The 15761-nt window shown below is 40.8% G+C and overlaps 1 protein-coding gene across 1 annotated transcript in view; it reads right to left on the bottom strand.

Annotated features, from left to right (window-relative positions):
* GLP1R (glucagon like peptide 1 receptor) overlaps positions 1 to 15761 on the bottom strand; it is a gene marked incomplete at both ends in the record, with an annotated part of 88342 nt that overhangs the window by 25109 nt on the left and 47472 nt on the right. The window contains 2 exons of the mRNA XM_080342037.1: positions 2138 to 2244; positions 4857 to 4966. Coding sequence (XP_080198163.1) covers positions 2138 to 2244; positions 4857 to 4966 — 217 coding nt within the window. The remainder of the gene's footprint in view (positions 1 to 2137; positions 2245 to 4856; positions 4967 to 15761) is intronic.

The following is a 15761-nucleotide window of genomic DNA, read 5'->3' as shown; positions in this document are numbered from 1 at the left end:
ACTGGGTAGAAAAATAGACTTGGTCTGAAAGTTACCAGTTTTGCATTGAAAAGGAAGGATAATTTTTCCATGGGTCAAATGGAATTTTTTGCATCACTTTTAAGTCACAGCTTATTTCAAACCTTACCTATGATTAATATTTATTTTCTTTAATTCAAAATTCATTTGTTGCTATCCTTCAGAATTGCTACACACTTAAATCTGATTGAAAAAATATGTAAATTAGCCAAGTGAAGAAAATAGGTTGCAAGCAGTTACAGAGTATTTCTGCTACAGACAATGCAAGTTATTCAAACTGTTTCAGTCACACCTAATTCAAGTTTCATCACTGAAATTAGACTTTTCTTCCATTACTTTCAGAGGATTCAAAATTGGACACTAGAGATATATTGTTTTCTCTGTTGTATCATTATTAAAAACAAATAAAAAGGTAATTCTGTAGTATAAGAACATAAAAAGGCCTTCCTAATACAAAAGCGGAGAACACCAGCATTTTGGTGCCATTTCGATCCCCATTTGCTGAAGTAGCACAGCTACTAGGCAGAGGCCATGAGTGGAGGTTCCAGTCAGAATCCAGCAATTGCAAAACACACAGGGGTAGGTCTCATGTATTTCATGAGATCCAGGACCAGGTTGCATCCAGAGAGACAATTTAGATGGAAAAGCACAAAATGGTTTGACGGCATAGTTTTAACAAGGCTCTCAACCCCTTCAACATCTTTAAAACCTCATTTTCAAAATTGGAAGCACACACTCGTGTACACTTCTCCAGACCCTGCTTCACAGCTAAAGGAAAAAATGCAAAACCACCCCTCCACAAAAGTTAAGGCATCAAAATTCCCCCTCTCCTACCCATCCTCAATGTGACAAACCTGCTCTTTGTTCCCTGTCAAAAAACATACACATCCTTGCTTCCTTCAAAAAGTATATCATTGTGCTCTGTGACCTTTACATTTGGGCTACTAAGATTACTCAAAAAGTGTCATTCACGGGTGAAACAAGGAGAAAGCCCTTATCCTGGGAGACATTTGGAGACCTCAAGACCATCTGGTGTTTTGTCAGATGAGTCTCAAAGTTGCACAGGTACAACACATACAAATCATAATTATCATGTAGGATTCACAGAGGCTGAGCATATCTCTGCATTTCTATAGTAATTTTAAATCTTCTTTTAGATCACTAGCCTATGCTTCTCCACTGGTAGGAGGAGGGATAATACAGTGCCAAAAGGTGCGGTACAATATTAGAATTGGGACATTATAGTTTTGGAAATTAAAAGCTAAAAGGCATGACTGATCTTTTTAAATACACAAGGGGTATCCCTACACTTAGGAGGGAGAAAAGAAGAGGGACTGGCTTGCTAACAGAATCAAATGATCAGAACACTAGAACAAATGATCATTAACTGGCAATGATAATTCTTTAGTCGGGAAAGAAAATTTCTTAAGGACCACAGCACTGAAGGTACCTGACCTGATTCCAAGTAAGAGTACTAAGAGATGGTAAACTATACTTTTTTTAGGAGGCAGCCTCATCAGCATGTAAGAGGGATGGTGGGTCCTGGCTATGTACAGCAGCAGGGCACAGGACTTCACGGCAGAGGGATTTTTTTCCCACCATAGAGCAGGATCACATCTTTGTGTGTTCTAAATATCAGTCTCCTGTGCTGAGCATCCCCAAATGGCAGGAAAGTCTGGCTGGAATCAAGACACTTCTTGCATTAATAGAGGAAAAAAAAGAGATCTCTCTGTTGGGATCCAAAATTGTTTTTTGTTTGGTTTGGTGGGGTTTTTTGGTTGGTAGGTTGGTTAGTTGGCTGGTGTTTTTTGATTGATTTTTGGTTTTCTTCCTTTTTTTTTTATTTCCTTAACAAAACCTACATAGTGTAGCACTGGTATGTGCAACCAATAGTCTCTTAATTTTCATGCGCTCCATGCAGTTTGTTGGTGCGTATCTGGATGAACTCAGTATGCCAGTCTCACCAGGTGGAAGGAACACAGAAGTGACATAAGATAAAGAAATAATGAGGTGATGGAAGAGGGAAAAAACAAATAATCAAATGTTTCTGTCAAGTCTGATGCTATCATACAGAAAAACAACAGCTTTTCTCCACTCTCTTCAGAGCTTCACCAGTTACCTGAATCCAAGAAGAATGGCAGTTGCTATTACAAGGGCAGAGAAGGAAAGAGCATATCCAATGGTGTATATGATGGATAAATTCAGGAGCTGTTCTTCTGGTGCATCCTGAGAGCATATAAAGGAGAAAAGAAAAAAAAAAAAAAGTAATAAAAAAGAAAAGGGTGGGGGGAAAGACAGAGCTCAGAGGCTTCAGTTTTCTCCCAGCTGCTTTTTAGCTTTTCTTAATGATAACCAGAAGTCAAGAAGTCACTCTCCTACTTTCAAGTTTAAATGCACATATCAAATTAGTAATCCACTTTTCATATGTTCTAAAGAAATAAAAATTTAATCTTACTTCCCCAGCTGCTCCCAGTGTTCACTCAAACAGTTGGGCTTTCCAGCCAGGCTAGAAAATAGATAATGTGACATTATTTCATAATAAAGTTGGAGAGGCATGAATTACCACAGAAGCAAGTCTTAAACAGATGGCAGGAAGCAGAGACACAACTCATCCCCGCAGTAAAAATGGCAAAGCTGGTGTTTTCAGACTTGAACACTTAAAGCAAGTCTCCTTACTGCTATAATGAGGAGGTAGTCCTTTGGCTACACCTGTACTTAGAAATAAAACAAGACAGGTCCTATTCATTGACTCTGAGGCAAAACATGCCTTGCATTCATATAACTAATCTCTTTTTGGCCCCCAAAAAGTCTCTCTTCTGCCTCAGGTATGCAACCTCCTGGTAATGAACCATCACCCAACACCATCTCATGACCTTGGTGCTACAGCACTGACAAGGAGGGAGTGAGCTGATATGGGCCAGAGCAGCAGTGATGCTCACACCCCCTGACAGCTCTGGGCTATGGTTCTCTTCAAGTTCACTGTTGAAGACATGACCACTGAGACCCTTGCTTGAAAGCACTGGCCAAAATCTTTAAGGAGAAGTATATGAAACACTACAGGCAACACAGGCTTAGTGCTCAGAGTCTGAGCCACATTCATATTCTCCATTCTGCTTCATTTCTAAGTACACATCTTTGTCTAAATAGACTCAGACATTTTACTTCCTGTCTTCAAGCTGCTAATTCTGCAATTGACTCCTGAGACCTGTGCTGTACATAGAAATATATTCCTTGTACTTCAGAAATAAGTGCAGCTATTCAGATGTACTTTGCACAGCCAGGAGGATATAAGGTGAACATACAGGCTGCTCCTCAGGGATTTGCTAGGTTAATGTTTTAAAAGGAATTATATGAGAGCTGCCTTATGAAAAATCTCTTCAATATCAAAGCTCAAGTGAGCTACTGAGATCTGACAATTTAAAACATCTACACAGATCAAAATCATATTATGCATTTAAAGTAAACAATGTTATTTTATAAGGATGCAATCACAAACACCTTGGGTCTTGTTTTAGCAACAGTTGCAACATAATACAAAACAAACTTGTCAAAATGACCTCTTGTTCTCAAGCACAAGATGCATAAACAAGCAGGCTATTAAGGGGCTCTATATACATTAGCTAAAAACCAAACAGTTGTTCGCATTTCAGGGAGTGACAACACGTACACAGGGTTTTAGAATCCAGATCTGTTCATGGAAACTTGGAGGCAAGTGCCAAACAACTATGTCCTACCACTAGGTATCTTTCTCCTTGGCATGTGTCAACACAGCTGTGGAAGAAACCATAATGGCAAACAAGGGAAAGTCAAACAACCAGGCTTACACTTTGCTTTAAGATAACATGCTGTGCTGGGATAACCCAGAACATGGATGGGACAAGGAATAAGGCTGCAAATTAAAGGGAAAGGTTAGATTTAACATATTTGGAGAATTAGAAACTCTCTTTTCCCATCTCCTTCTAGTCTGCACCCATTTATTCCTCCTGAAGAATGAAGCACTGAGCAATGGGAACTCCAGAGGACACAGATCCTGCAGCACTTGGGAACTTCATATATTTGAACTGTTTTGGCAAGGTATGCACTAGTTCCCAGTGCCCCGAGACACACAGAGTACACTCAGTTTAAGTGAGGAAAAGCAACACCCTTGGAGGCTCACAGCAGGAGTGGTATCACGTGTCATGGGAACGTACTCAGTGCGCTAGCTGACGCCAATGGCTGACAAAAGTCCCCTGGAAATCCTTATGCTCTGCTTCATTTGTTGCCAGGTCTCTCAGCTCCCTACAGAGTATAGAGCAGTAGGGCAAGGAAATAACACTGACAAACCTATTCCATGGCCCATGGCAAATTAAGGTAAAAAGATAAAAAAAACTCAAACAAAAAGTAGGGACTGCCCCCTGCCCAAAGGTGAAAACAAATATCCTTCAGTTCAGTTCATCTTAATCACCTTAATAGCTGCTAACAAGACAGAGAGAACAATCACTTTTCTGCAACAACAGGCCAATAGAAGAAAATGCAAAGGAATAACATTAGGTCACTCCTCCGGTTTGTGTGGGCTGCAGTTGAGCCCCTGCACTGCACCACAGCTGGGACTACCTGGTTCACTTCTCCTGGCTCTCTCATGAATATTTAAACTTGTTCTTTTCTACCCTCCATGCTCTTTTTGTTGAAGGGGAGAGGCCTGATGTCCCTTTTCCTCAGAGTCACTGAAGTAAGACACCCAGGATGAGTTGGTAAACGTTACTTTGACAGGACAAAAATGTGTGGGCATCAATGGCTATATTTTTCTTTTTTCTATTTTGTCCTAAACAAACACAACAGAAGGAGATGGAAACTCTTACCTGGTCAGAGGCCTCACATTCAGACAGGTTCCTCCAGGGAAGGGTCGAATTCTCTTTCAGCAGCCATGTCCCTTCCAGGGTGCAAAACCGGTACACCTGCCCATGCAGCACTGCCAGAAGCAAAACAAGCCACAGTTTTAATGGGAGGAGAGGTTGCTCACGAGGCAAGGTGCAGCCTTTCGTCCTCACAGGTGGCTCCCCTGGCTGGAGGGGAAGCCACCACGCTGCCAGGGGAGCTCTTGCCTGCTCCCTGCCTGCAGCAGATGCTGCTGCTGCTCATCCTCAAGGCCAGGGAGTGGTTTGGGAGGACACAGCTGCAAAAGGACCAGACAGCACATCCTCCGTGACAACTGCTAACCGTTCAGCAGCAACAGTCTGAAATAGTTGCTGCTGTCTTTGTGAGGATTTTACAACATTCATAAATGCTAGTTCACTGAAATATTAAATTTTAAGACACACAAATTTTGGAAATATTAAGCCTCAGCTTCAAAATTCACAAAGAAAAGAAGGCGCATAAAGAGTAAATGTGCTTTTTCTTTTCTAATATCGTGCAGGCTCAGATAAACCTCAGAACAGGTACACTAACACAGCTTCTCAAAATGTAAATGCTTATACAAACATCTGTGCTACAAAATGAGGCCATAAATCTTCGCCTAAACTGCCCATGTATTCTTTTTATTCTGTTTGTCTACATGTTTGAATAACAAAACCAGCAGTAAATAAACTGCCTTTCCAAAGCAGTTAGCAGCTTGATCTTGTAAAAGCAGGTACAATGAAATGGCTCATAATAAAATTACATCAGACTGAAGCACCAAAATGAAAGTACAAAGGGAAAGCAGCACTCAACCACAGCGTGTTGAAAGAAAACTTCTCTCTGGTATCTGGAGTATTGGGGAAGGAGGGGCTGCCATATATGGAAGGAGGGGCTGATCACTTGGGAAGAATATAAGGCTGTTGTCAGAGGGTGTAGGGAGGCAACTAGGAAAGCTAAGTCCTCCTTAGAATTAAACCTGGCGAGAGGGGTCAAGGACAACAGGAAGAGCTTTTTCAAATACATGACAGATAAAACTAACACCAGGGGCAATGTAGGCCCACTGATGAACGAGGTGGGTGCCCTGGTGACAGAAGATACACAGAACACCTTCTTTGTCTCTGTCTACTCTGCCGGAAGCTGTCCTGAGGAGCCCCGTACTGCTGAGACCCCAGAGGAAGTCAGGGCAATGTAGGAGTCTGCCTCGGTTGATGAGGACTGAGTTAGGGAGCAATTAAGCAATCTGGACATCCATAAATCCATGGGTCCGGACGGGATGCACCCATGGGTGCTGAGGGAGCTGGCTGAAGTCATTGCTGGACCACCCTCCATCATCTTTGCCAAGTCTTGGGAAACAGGAGAGGTGCCTGCAGAATGGAGGAAAGCAAATGTCATTCCAGTCTTCAAAAAGGGCAAGAAGGAGGACCCGGGTAACTATAGACCAGTCAGCCTCACCTCCATCCCTCGGAAACTGATGGAACAACTTATCCTTGGTGCCATCTCAAGGCATACCAAGGATAAGAGGGCCATTAGGGGCAGTCAACATGGCTTCACCAAGGGGAAGTCATGCTTGACCAGCCTCAGAGCCTTTTATCAGGACACAACGAGGTGGACAGATGATGGCAGAGTGGTGGATGTGGTCTACCTTGATTTCAGTAAAGCATTTGACACAGTCTCCCACAGCATCCCCACAGCTAAACTGAGGGAGTGCGGTCTGGATGATCGCGTAGTGAGGTGGACTGCAAACTGGCTGAAGGGAAGAAGACAGAAAGACGTGGTCAATGGGGCAGAGTCTAGTTGGAGGCCTGTATCTAGTGGAGTGCCTCAGGGGTCAGTACTGGGGCCAGTATTGTTCAATATATTAATCAATTATTTGGACGAGAAAATAGAGTGTACTATCAGCAAGTTTGCTGATGACACCAAGCTGGGAGGAGTGGCTGACACGCCAGAAGGCTGTGCTGCCATCCAGAGACCTGGACAGGCTGGAGAGTTGGGCAGGGAAAAATTTAATGAAATATAACAAGGGCAAGTGTAGAGTATTGCATCTGGGCAGGAACAACCCCAGGTTCCAGTGCAGGTTGGGGAATGACCTATTAGAGAGCAGCGTAGGGGAAAGAGACCTGAGGATCCTGGTGGACAGCAGGATGACCATGAGCCAGCACTGTGCCCTTGTGGCCAGGAAGGCCAATGGCATCCTGAAGTGTATTAGAAGCGAGGTGGTTAGTAGGTCAAGAGAGGTTCTCCTTCCCCTCTATTCTGCCCTGATGAGACTGCACCTGGAATATTGTGTCCAGTTCTGGGCCCCTCAGTTCAAGAAGGACAGGGAACTGCTGGAGAGAGTCCAGCACAGAGCCACGAAGATGATTAAGGGAGTGGAGCATCTCCCTTATGAGGAAAGGCTGAGGGAGCTGGGTCTCTTTAGCCCGGAGAAGAGGAGACTGAGGGGTGACCTTATTAATGTTTATAAATATATAAAGGGTGAGTGTCACGAGGATGGAGCCAGGCTCTTCTCGGTGACAGCCCATGACAGGACAAGGGGTAATAGGTTCAAACTGGAACACAAGAGGTTCCACTTAAATTTGAGAAGAAACTTCTCAGTAAGGGTAACAGAACGCTGGAATGGGCTGCCCAGGGGCATTGTGGAAGCTCCTACTCTGGAGACATTGAAAACCCACCTGGACACATTCCTGTGTAGCCTCATCTAAGTGTTCCTGCTCCGGCAGGGGGACTGGACTAGATGATCTTTTGAGGTCCCTTCCAGTTCCTAACATTCTGTGACTCTGTGATATAAGCAACCCAGAGGTGCTCCTGTATTGGAGCACAGCAAACAGTTTCTTACTAATTACGTTTTTGACCCAGTAAACTGACCTACTCTACATTATGAAGCCACCCCTAAGAAAGCGGTGCTGGGTCAATTGCTCAACCAGGGTTAGCCTCTATCAAGGCAGCGTTTGGAAACAGACACTTAGAACATTTTGACGTATGAGAAGCTGAGTTAGAAGGATTCAGCTCTACACAGGTATCAAAATACCTCTCAATTACCGCTTTTGCTCAGACCCAGCCTTGCCTGCTGCAACCTCATCCCATTGTCAGCTCCCTCATTACTGCAAACCAGAACTTGTTGGAACTCAGCATTCCTGTTTCATTGGGAAAACATTAAAACTTATTTGAAATTATAACAACCCAATATGCTATTTGCATATTAGTTGACAACATGTACTTTGTTTGATAATTGTCAGTGGTAGACTAGTACTCTAAGTGAAGAATGATTTTTCAAAAAATAATCTACACATTCATATTCTAATAAGCCATTTCTAATGAGTATGCTAAATGGTAACTGAAAATGGTTTTGGGTAAGCATAGTCTATTCGCTTTTGTAATTTGTGTTACTGAAAATACCAGTAAGAGATAATATAAAGTTATCTGAGATGATATAAAAATTAAGTCATGTCTCATGGAGGTTTTTTCTTTGTATCAAGGATACCTGTTTGCATAAGTTTACACAAACACAGAAGGAGAGACTAGGTCAGTGCAACATATACATTCACATCCATTAATGTTTTGCCACTTGCTCCCATTATCTGCTGGCAGTTCCAATCACTCCTTTCCCTTGAGATGTTGCTACAATCTTAAGGATATCTCAGCTGATGGGGGGTAGCAAATAGGAAAGCATCATTTCTTTTTCCCCTCAAGATTAATGGACAGCAAATTGAAGTAATTAATTCAAAATATTACGCAAAGGTAGCTCTCAGAATCAGTAAACATTACATATTAGAAGCTAACGAAGCTGAAATCCAGAGGGTGAAAGCCTAGAGGGTCACAGGACTCAGAAATTCAGTCTGACTGTCATTGCATGAGCTGTAACCAAGTATTACAAGACAAAATAAAAGAAATTTCACTATCTTCCTGAAAAAAAAAGGAAAAACTTGCTAAAGGGGAATTGATTAAAAACCAACCAAACAAAACCCAAACCAAACTAAACAGCAACAAAAAAAACGCCACACAAATGTTATTCTACATCTTCTGAAACTGTGAATTTTTTCCCCCAGCACTTCTGACTGTCAGGGTCTCATTGAGATGAAGGTTTAGCCTCAATGTATTTATTTTCTCTCCAAATCATCATGACACATCTTAATTTTTTTTTATTGATAAAATATCTTCTGAAATAATGAGGAAAAAAATCTACTGTATGCTGAAACCTGGCATATATTGGAGAATGGAAGAGTTTACAGTAAATGAAACATGAAATTTGCCATCAGACAGAAAGACAAGGCAATTAATTTAGGTATTTAAAAAAGTGAATGTAACCCTATTACACTGTAAAGGAGAGTTCCTGCCACATCTAGGAGTCGCAAACACTTGAACTGGACTGATGGCTCTTATGGACCTCTGGGTAGCCACAAGCCAGCTGTGTCAGGTTGCTGTAACCTCACTGCTTGCCAAAATAGTGGTGGTCAGTGCAGGATGCAGAGGCAACTGAAGATGAACTGGGCTGTTTGTGTCCAGGAAGAGCCTTAAGAAGCAAAGAAATCATCGAACCAAAAATCCAAATAGATGAGACTGTGTATGAGTACATCTATGGAATAAGTTATTCCATAGTACTATGGAATAAGTTATTAGTCAAAATTATTAGTCAAAATTCCATAAGTACTATGGAATTAGTCAAAGTGTATGAGTACATCTATGGAATGTGTATGGAAAGTGTATGAGTACATCTATGGAATAAGTTATTCCATAGTACTATGGAATAAGTTATTAGTCAAAGTTATTAGTCAAAATTCCATAAGTACTATGGAATAAGTTATTAGTCAAAATGCTTACGAGATAGAAAAAAATTAAAAAAATAAAACTTAGACTTTAAGGCAGTGTGGAGATTCTGGTTGAAGCATGGAGCTATGCTCATGAAAGAGTTGAGGGACAGCACAAACCACAACACAAAGAAAGTGCAGGAGTGATGTACTGCAGGTAGCCAGTTACTCTCAGGAATGTGAAAACAAGTCTCACCATTGTGGAAACAGATTATTTACAGTTATGTATTGAATACCAGAGAACCCCCACAACATCAGCAGAGGTTTACTGTAGGGGCTGTGAAGTGCTCAGTGATGGATAGACCCTGCAGCTGGTCACATCCAGAACCAACACTGTGCAGGACCTGTGAAGCAAACCCAGCCCAGGGGTGCTGCCATCTTTATGTGATGCATGATTGGCCACAGAAGCTCCTCAGAAAAGGAGGTCTCGAGCCACAGTCTCATCAGCCTTGGCCTTCAGGTAGCACAGCTGCTGCAGGATGCACCTTTGGAGCAAACCTCCCTCCCTGAACTGCATCACCCTGCAGCCATTCCTGTTTTCTCTGTTTCCAAGAAGCACAATGCAAACAGCTTCCATTTATTAATACTCACCCTCTGGGCAAGAGGCTCCATCCCAATCAGCCAACTGCAACCACCCAAACACAACAAAAAGGCTGTTAATGACTGACAGCTCAGAAGAGACATTACCTTAACTCAGGGGTGTCAAACTCATTTTCACCGTGGGCCACGTCAGCCTCATGGTTGCCTTCAAAGGGCTGAATGTAGTTTTAGGACAGTCCTAACTGAACATCCAGCCTTAACTGAACACTCTTCCCTGGTCTTGCCTCACTGAAGAGCGGGATGGAGAACAGTCTTAACAGCAGAAGCTCTGCTCTGGTGCATCTCCAAATTAACTGATAAAAACCTGAAGTGGAGACTTTAGATCTTTTTGTTTGTTTGTTTCATCTACAAACTAAATTCTCATATTTGCTTAGTGAAAGCAATTCCGACTCATTTCAAAGGGATCCACTGGCTTTTAATCAAGGACTTTTTGATTTTTTTTGATTCAAGCACTGCATGTATTTTACCACTCTTACTGCTAAGAGTAAAGCATGTGGTTTGCATTAAAGCTACCTACAAATGTTCTTAAAACAATTTTTTCACGTTTACTTTTTATTACTTCCTCTCTGCACAGCTGGTCATGGCTTAGGATGGCAGAGATCTTCAACCTCCTAAAAGGGATAGAGGGGTAGTATTTCTACATATTGTCTCTTTCCTGTGGGCCAGATCCAAAGCTCACCAGGAATCTTATTTCCTTCAGCTTTCATGTAAAGTCATTGCTGAAAAAAATTCAGTTACTATACCTACAGAGGCAAACTAACAATGACAGGCTCTGAGGTTGCCTGTGTTCCGTGACAGTAGGAAGGCACACACACAGCTTCCCCCGCAACTGCTGAGCAATTTCAGCTTCTTGCGTGTAGGTGGTTTAGTCAGAGGTGATTCACATTTGTCTGTGCCTGAATTCTGCAGAGTGACTCAAGCCCTCTTACCTTTAATGCACTGCAAATAGCAAACATACAAGAATCAGCTTCAGTTCTAATAGACCAGCATGATGAACAACCTTTTCTCGAGGTTCAAGTGGCTGCTGCCTCCCTGCTATCCTACAATACCTTTCTCCTGTGCTATAGTGTTTTTTGTTACCATATAGTCAATGTTTTAAAACACAGTGATTATTACATTCTAGAATTGGCTTTCATCCTCTGCAAACAAACAAACAAACAAACGAACGAACTAAGACTACAGCCAGTGCATAGGGAATCTGATTTTATTTAATCTATAAGCTAAATGCATTCACTCACAAAAGTTGCCTAACGAACAGCAGCTTAATGGCACCAGTATATTTGAACAGTGCCAATCACACCTTATTACATGCAAAAACAGATAGATGCCCAAAAATGCGGTCTGTGTAAACTGAAAAAAGACAGAGAGCTCAAGGGTTAGCACTGAAGTTAATATAACATCTATCTATTTCTCTGATAAGTCTGTAAATCAAATAAAATACTACAATTAGCCAAATACTGTAACATGAGGAGAAAATATGCTATGACATAGGCAGGAGGCTCAAAAACATTTCCTTATTATCCCCCTTTTACTAGAAATGAAACACAATTAAATTATTTCTCTACTTAAAACAACCAACCTGATCTGTGTTTTACAACATCAGGGTGTCGAGGTCTGTGTGAGATTACTCACCCAACTGTACCTGAGGGTAAATTGGAACATTATTCATTGTAAAAACAAATTACAGCATGTCTTATCCAATCAATTCTATTCAGGCAGAGCGATGAGAGAATCAGAAAAAGAACAAGAGAGCCCACAGTCCTGCCTGGCTGCTATGTGTCAAGTATTATAGACCTCTCTTCTGTTAATACCTCTTCTCTGTTTCCAGCAGGGGAAATGTTTTGGAAAAAGGTAACAGTTTTCTACATGAAACAGGGACTCTGTAGTATGAAAGCATGATGACAGTCTTCAAAGCAGACTGACTCATTCCTGAAACGAGCAACTTGCCCTTTGATAGGGACAACAATTTATCAGAACTTCGGAGGTTGCGCCCCCAATCAGCAGCTCTGTTCAGCTCTAATTTGGTGTGACCTGGGCACTGCTCTCCTGAAAGGAGCCACTCTTGGCTGTAAAAGCTGCTGCATAAGTGTCACTCAGTCCCAAGCCAGGTACAGTGAAGACATCCCAAACCCAGGACTTGTGCACTCACATGTGAGCCTGCAGCTGGAAACACACCACCAGCCTGATCACAAAGCCTCCAGGGAGCAGGAGGAGTTCCAGCCTGCATTACTGTCCAAGAATCACATTTCTCAAAATGAGCCTTTATGCTTGGCTCACTGCCACATCATCTGAAATTATATTACCTCAACAAGCAGTTTAACTACGAGTACTTTATATAGTATATCTTCTCACTATTCCTCCTACTCTGTAGCGTATTCGTCATCCCAATTCCTTTGCTTTAGTCATTATAAAAAAAAAAAAAAAATTGAAAACCAGCTGTGTGTTGTATTTTGCCTTAAAGGCAGAAAGGTTGGTGGTCACTTCAAGTTCTTGCAGCAGGTAGAGAATAATTTTCAGTTATATTCTATAGTTTGGGTGAGAGGTGGGGAAACAAGATTTGAACATCTCCACTGTGAATTGTCCTCATCACTAGCTCCTAGCCTGAAAGATCCAAGAATCCCTACAGCCTCTTCCAATAAAAAACCCAATTATTTCAGTGAATAAGAGTTACAAGAGAGAGTCATGCATCCACACTCCTACAAAGAGGTGGTTGTGCACTTATGCAGACCTAACAGAACTTTACATAGTGCAAAGGGAGATGCAATTAAGCAAGTGCAGTCCATGCCACAGGCTGCACAAACTCACCCTGAAAATCCTGGAAATCCTCAATGGCTGAATCCTGTGCTATGCTATCGAAAGCACAAAGTCAGAGACTCTACATATGGAGATGATGCTGTTTGTCTCACCCAAGGGATACTGCCTGCATATAAATTTGTATTTTAAAATATTTGTTTTGGAATTACATTAACAGAACAAAATGAAACATTCAAGAATTCAGAAGCGTTAAGCTAAAGCTCCTTACGTGGGGTTTAGTTCTCTCCAATAACAGTTTTCATGTACACAGTAATACATTTTTTCCAACAGAAACTACTGTTTTGTTCAGGATACTGAATAGAGAGAGATCATTTAATGGGAAATTATTTACCCTTACCACTGTGAGATGTTAAGTCATATTTGAGCATACTGAACCAAGTCTATACCAATTACTGTATCTTTTTTTATTTGTATGGTATACCCAAAGAGCACCAATTTACCTGCCCAATGAACACTAAGTGCTATTATCTTATATGTGTACACAGATAATCCAAAAAATAAAGATCATATTCTAGTCACATAGTAAAGCCAGATTTATACAACAAAGAACATTATGCCACCAAATTCATTCTGCACAGGCATTCAGTTCTCCTAGCACAGTGATCATCATTACCAGCTCTGCAATATCTTGCCTCAGTCAACACAAATTCCCACAGTTAATGAGGCAATGATCCTGCAGAGAAGAGCTCCCTTTACTACATACCCCACAAGCAGATCCATTCTGCACAGGGAAGGAATATGAGATCAGTGGAAAAATAGCAGAATATAGCTTCATAATTAAAAACTACTTGCATAATGATAGCCAATAAAGGTTGCGTGAGCAAGGCAGACCATGCCAAATCATAAAACATTCATTATGTTGTAACCTTACACATCATTGGGTACGAGTTAGTATTAATAAAAATTAAAATATCTTTCTGAAAAACAATACTGTTTTTAACACAGAGTATTGCCCTAAAAGAAGTCATACTCTCCAAGCATTTCAGCTGAGTGTAATGAGAAAGAGTTGCATTAACTATGCTAGACTATACTGAACCCTAACATAGCTTTTTGAAATATACTTAAAAAAAACAAGCCATAAAAATGCATGCATGTATGTGTGCATTAGGTTTAATAGAGAGTGTTTATGAACTATAAAAGATATGTGAATTAATGCAATAAAAGGAGGTTTTTTAGTGAAAAACAAGTATTTATGATAATGGTTCAGCTTTGTGAAAGTTTGGTAAGATATCAAAAAGCACCATTAAAACTTCTGTTCAGAATAAATAAAAGTCAGTTGGAATAAATTTATTGCAACAACAAACGTGACTGGAAGTTTAATGTATTAGAAACTTGTAAAAACTGTGCTAAGAGGTTTTGTGTTTCGAAGTTATTTGATCAGTTAATGTAATGAATTGAAGACATCTCGTTAGAGGATGTTAAAATGAAGCAAAAAATTATGCAATAAAAAGTGTTCTTAAAAGCTTGCAAAAGACAACTAAAGGGCAGAGGAAGGGTTCTATTTTACTATGCCCATACTTCAAGGACTTGTAAAAATAACAAAAAAAAAAGCACAAATAAATAAACAAAACATGCAGAGAGTTAACAAAACATGCAGAGAGTTAAAAGAAAAACAAGCTAAAAAAAAAAGGGAAACAACTAGGCAAATCATTAGAATAATGCTTGCTGACCTAAAGCAAGGAAAAACAACTTTGAGAAAAATAAACAGATAACTAGTATGTTAAATATGCACAGCTAGGAGGGAGAAGGAAGTACACATGTAAATAAATATCAGTTGTTTGATGTATCTTCTGAGCAAAACAATAAGCTCCAGAAGACACAGGCTAAAACCATCACCAGGTGCTGCAAACAATCTGCAGGGAAATTAGTGGTATTTAGTTATCCTCAAAAATGATGGTATAGAGAAACAATGATTCAATAATCCTAATTTGTAATCTCTGACAGGACAGTTACAAAGATAAAAAAATCCTAAATGACTGGAAGCTTTCAGCACAGGCAATTGCAAAACATATCATGAAAAGGATCCCAAACCATCCAGCTTCATTTAGAGAAGACTATAATTCCAGAAGTATTACCCACTATCTACACAAAGTAAAGGAAGTGGATACTTCAAAGCAGATCAAATACAATGAAGTGCCCCTTGCATTTCAAACCGTGAAGACATACATTTTTATTAAGCAAGCTGTGCACTTTAGCCTTGGTTAAAGCTTAATACTTCTGTACACAAGAGCTGAAGCATGTGAAGCTGTAAAGAAAAATCTTATCAACTGGTAAAGGCTTTCCTACAGATGTTGCTCTTCTACTCTCCGCAGACTTAGCATTACAGATATATGATGCATTTACATGATAAGAAGTAGTACTGTATGATAAAACACCAAACCCAGATAGCTTAGGTGTAGGAAGAAGTACAGCCCTTAATTCTACTGCTCAGGACACTGTCTTGTGCCACATCAATATATCCCTGTGCTTTGCCCATGGATTTCTCAGCTATACAACAAGGGGAGACCGATTTTGAGTATCCATAGCAGATATACCGTAACACTAACACTTCTCTCAGCTCCTACTCTGACTTGCCGTTCTCCAAAAACACTGGACTTAAACAAAATTGCAACCTGACTCCAGCCTCTCACATCTCCTTTCTCCCCAGTCCAT

Source organism: Nesoenas mayeri (assembly GCF_963082525.1).
Source record: "Nesoenas mayeri genome assembly, chromosome: 3".
NCBI lineage: Eukaryota > Metazoa > Chordata > Aves > Columbiformes > Columbidae > Nesoenas > Nesoenas mayeri.
The sequence above is the reverse complement of the archived record's forward strand: the minus strand, read 5'-3'. Positions and strand labels throughout refer to the sequence as shown.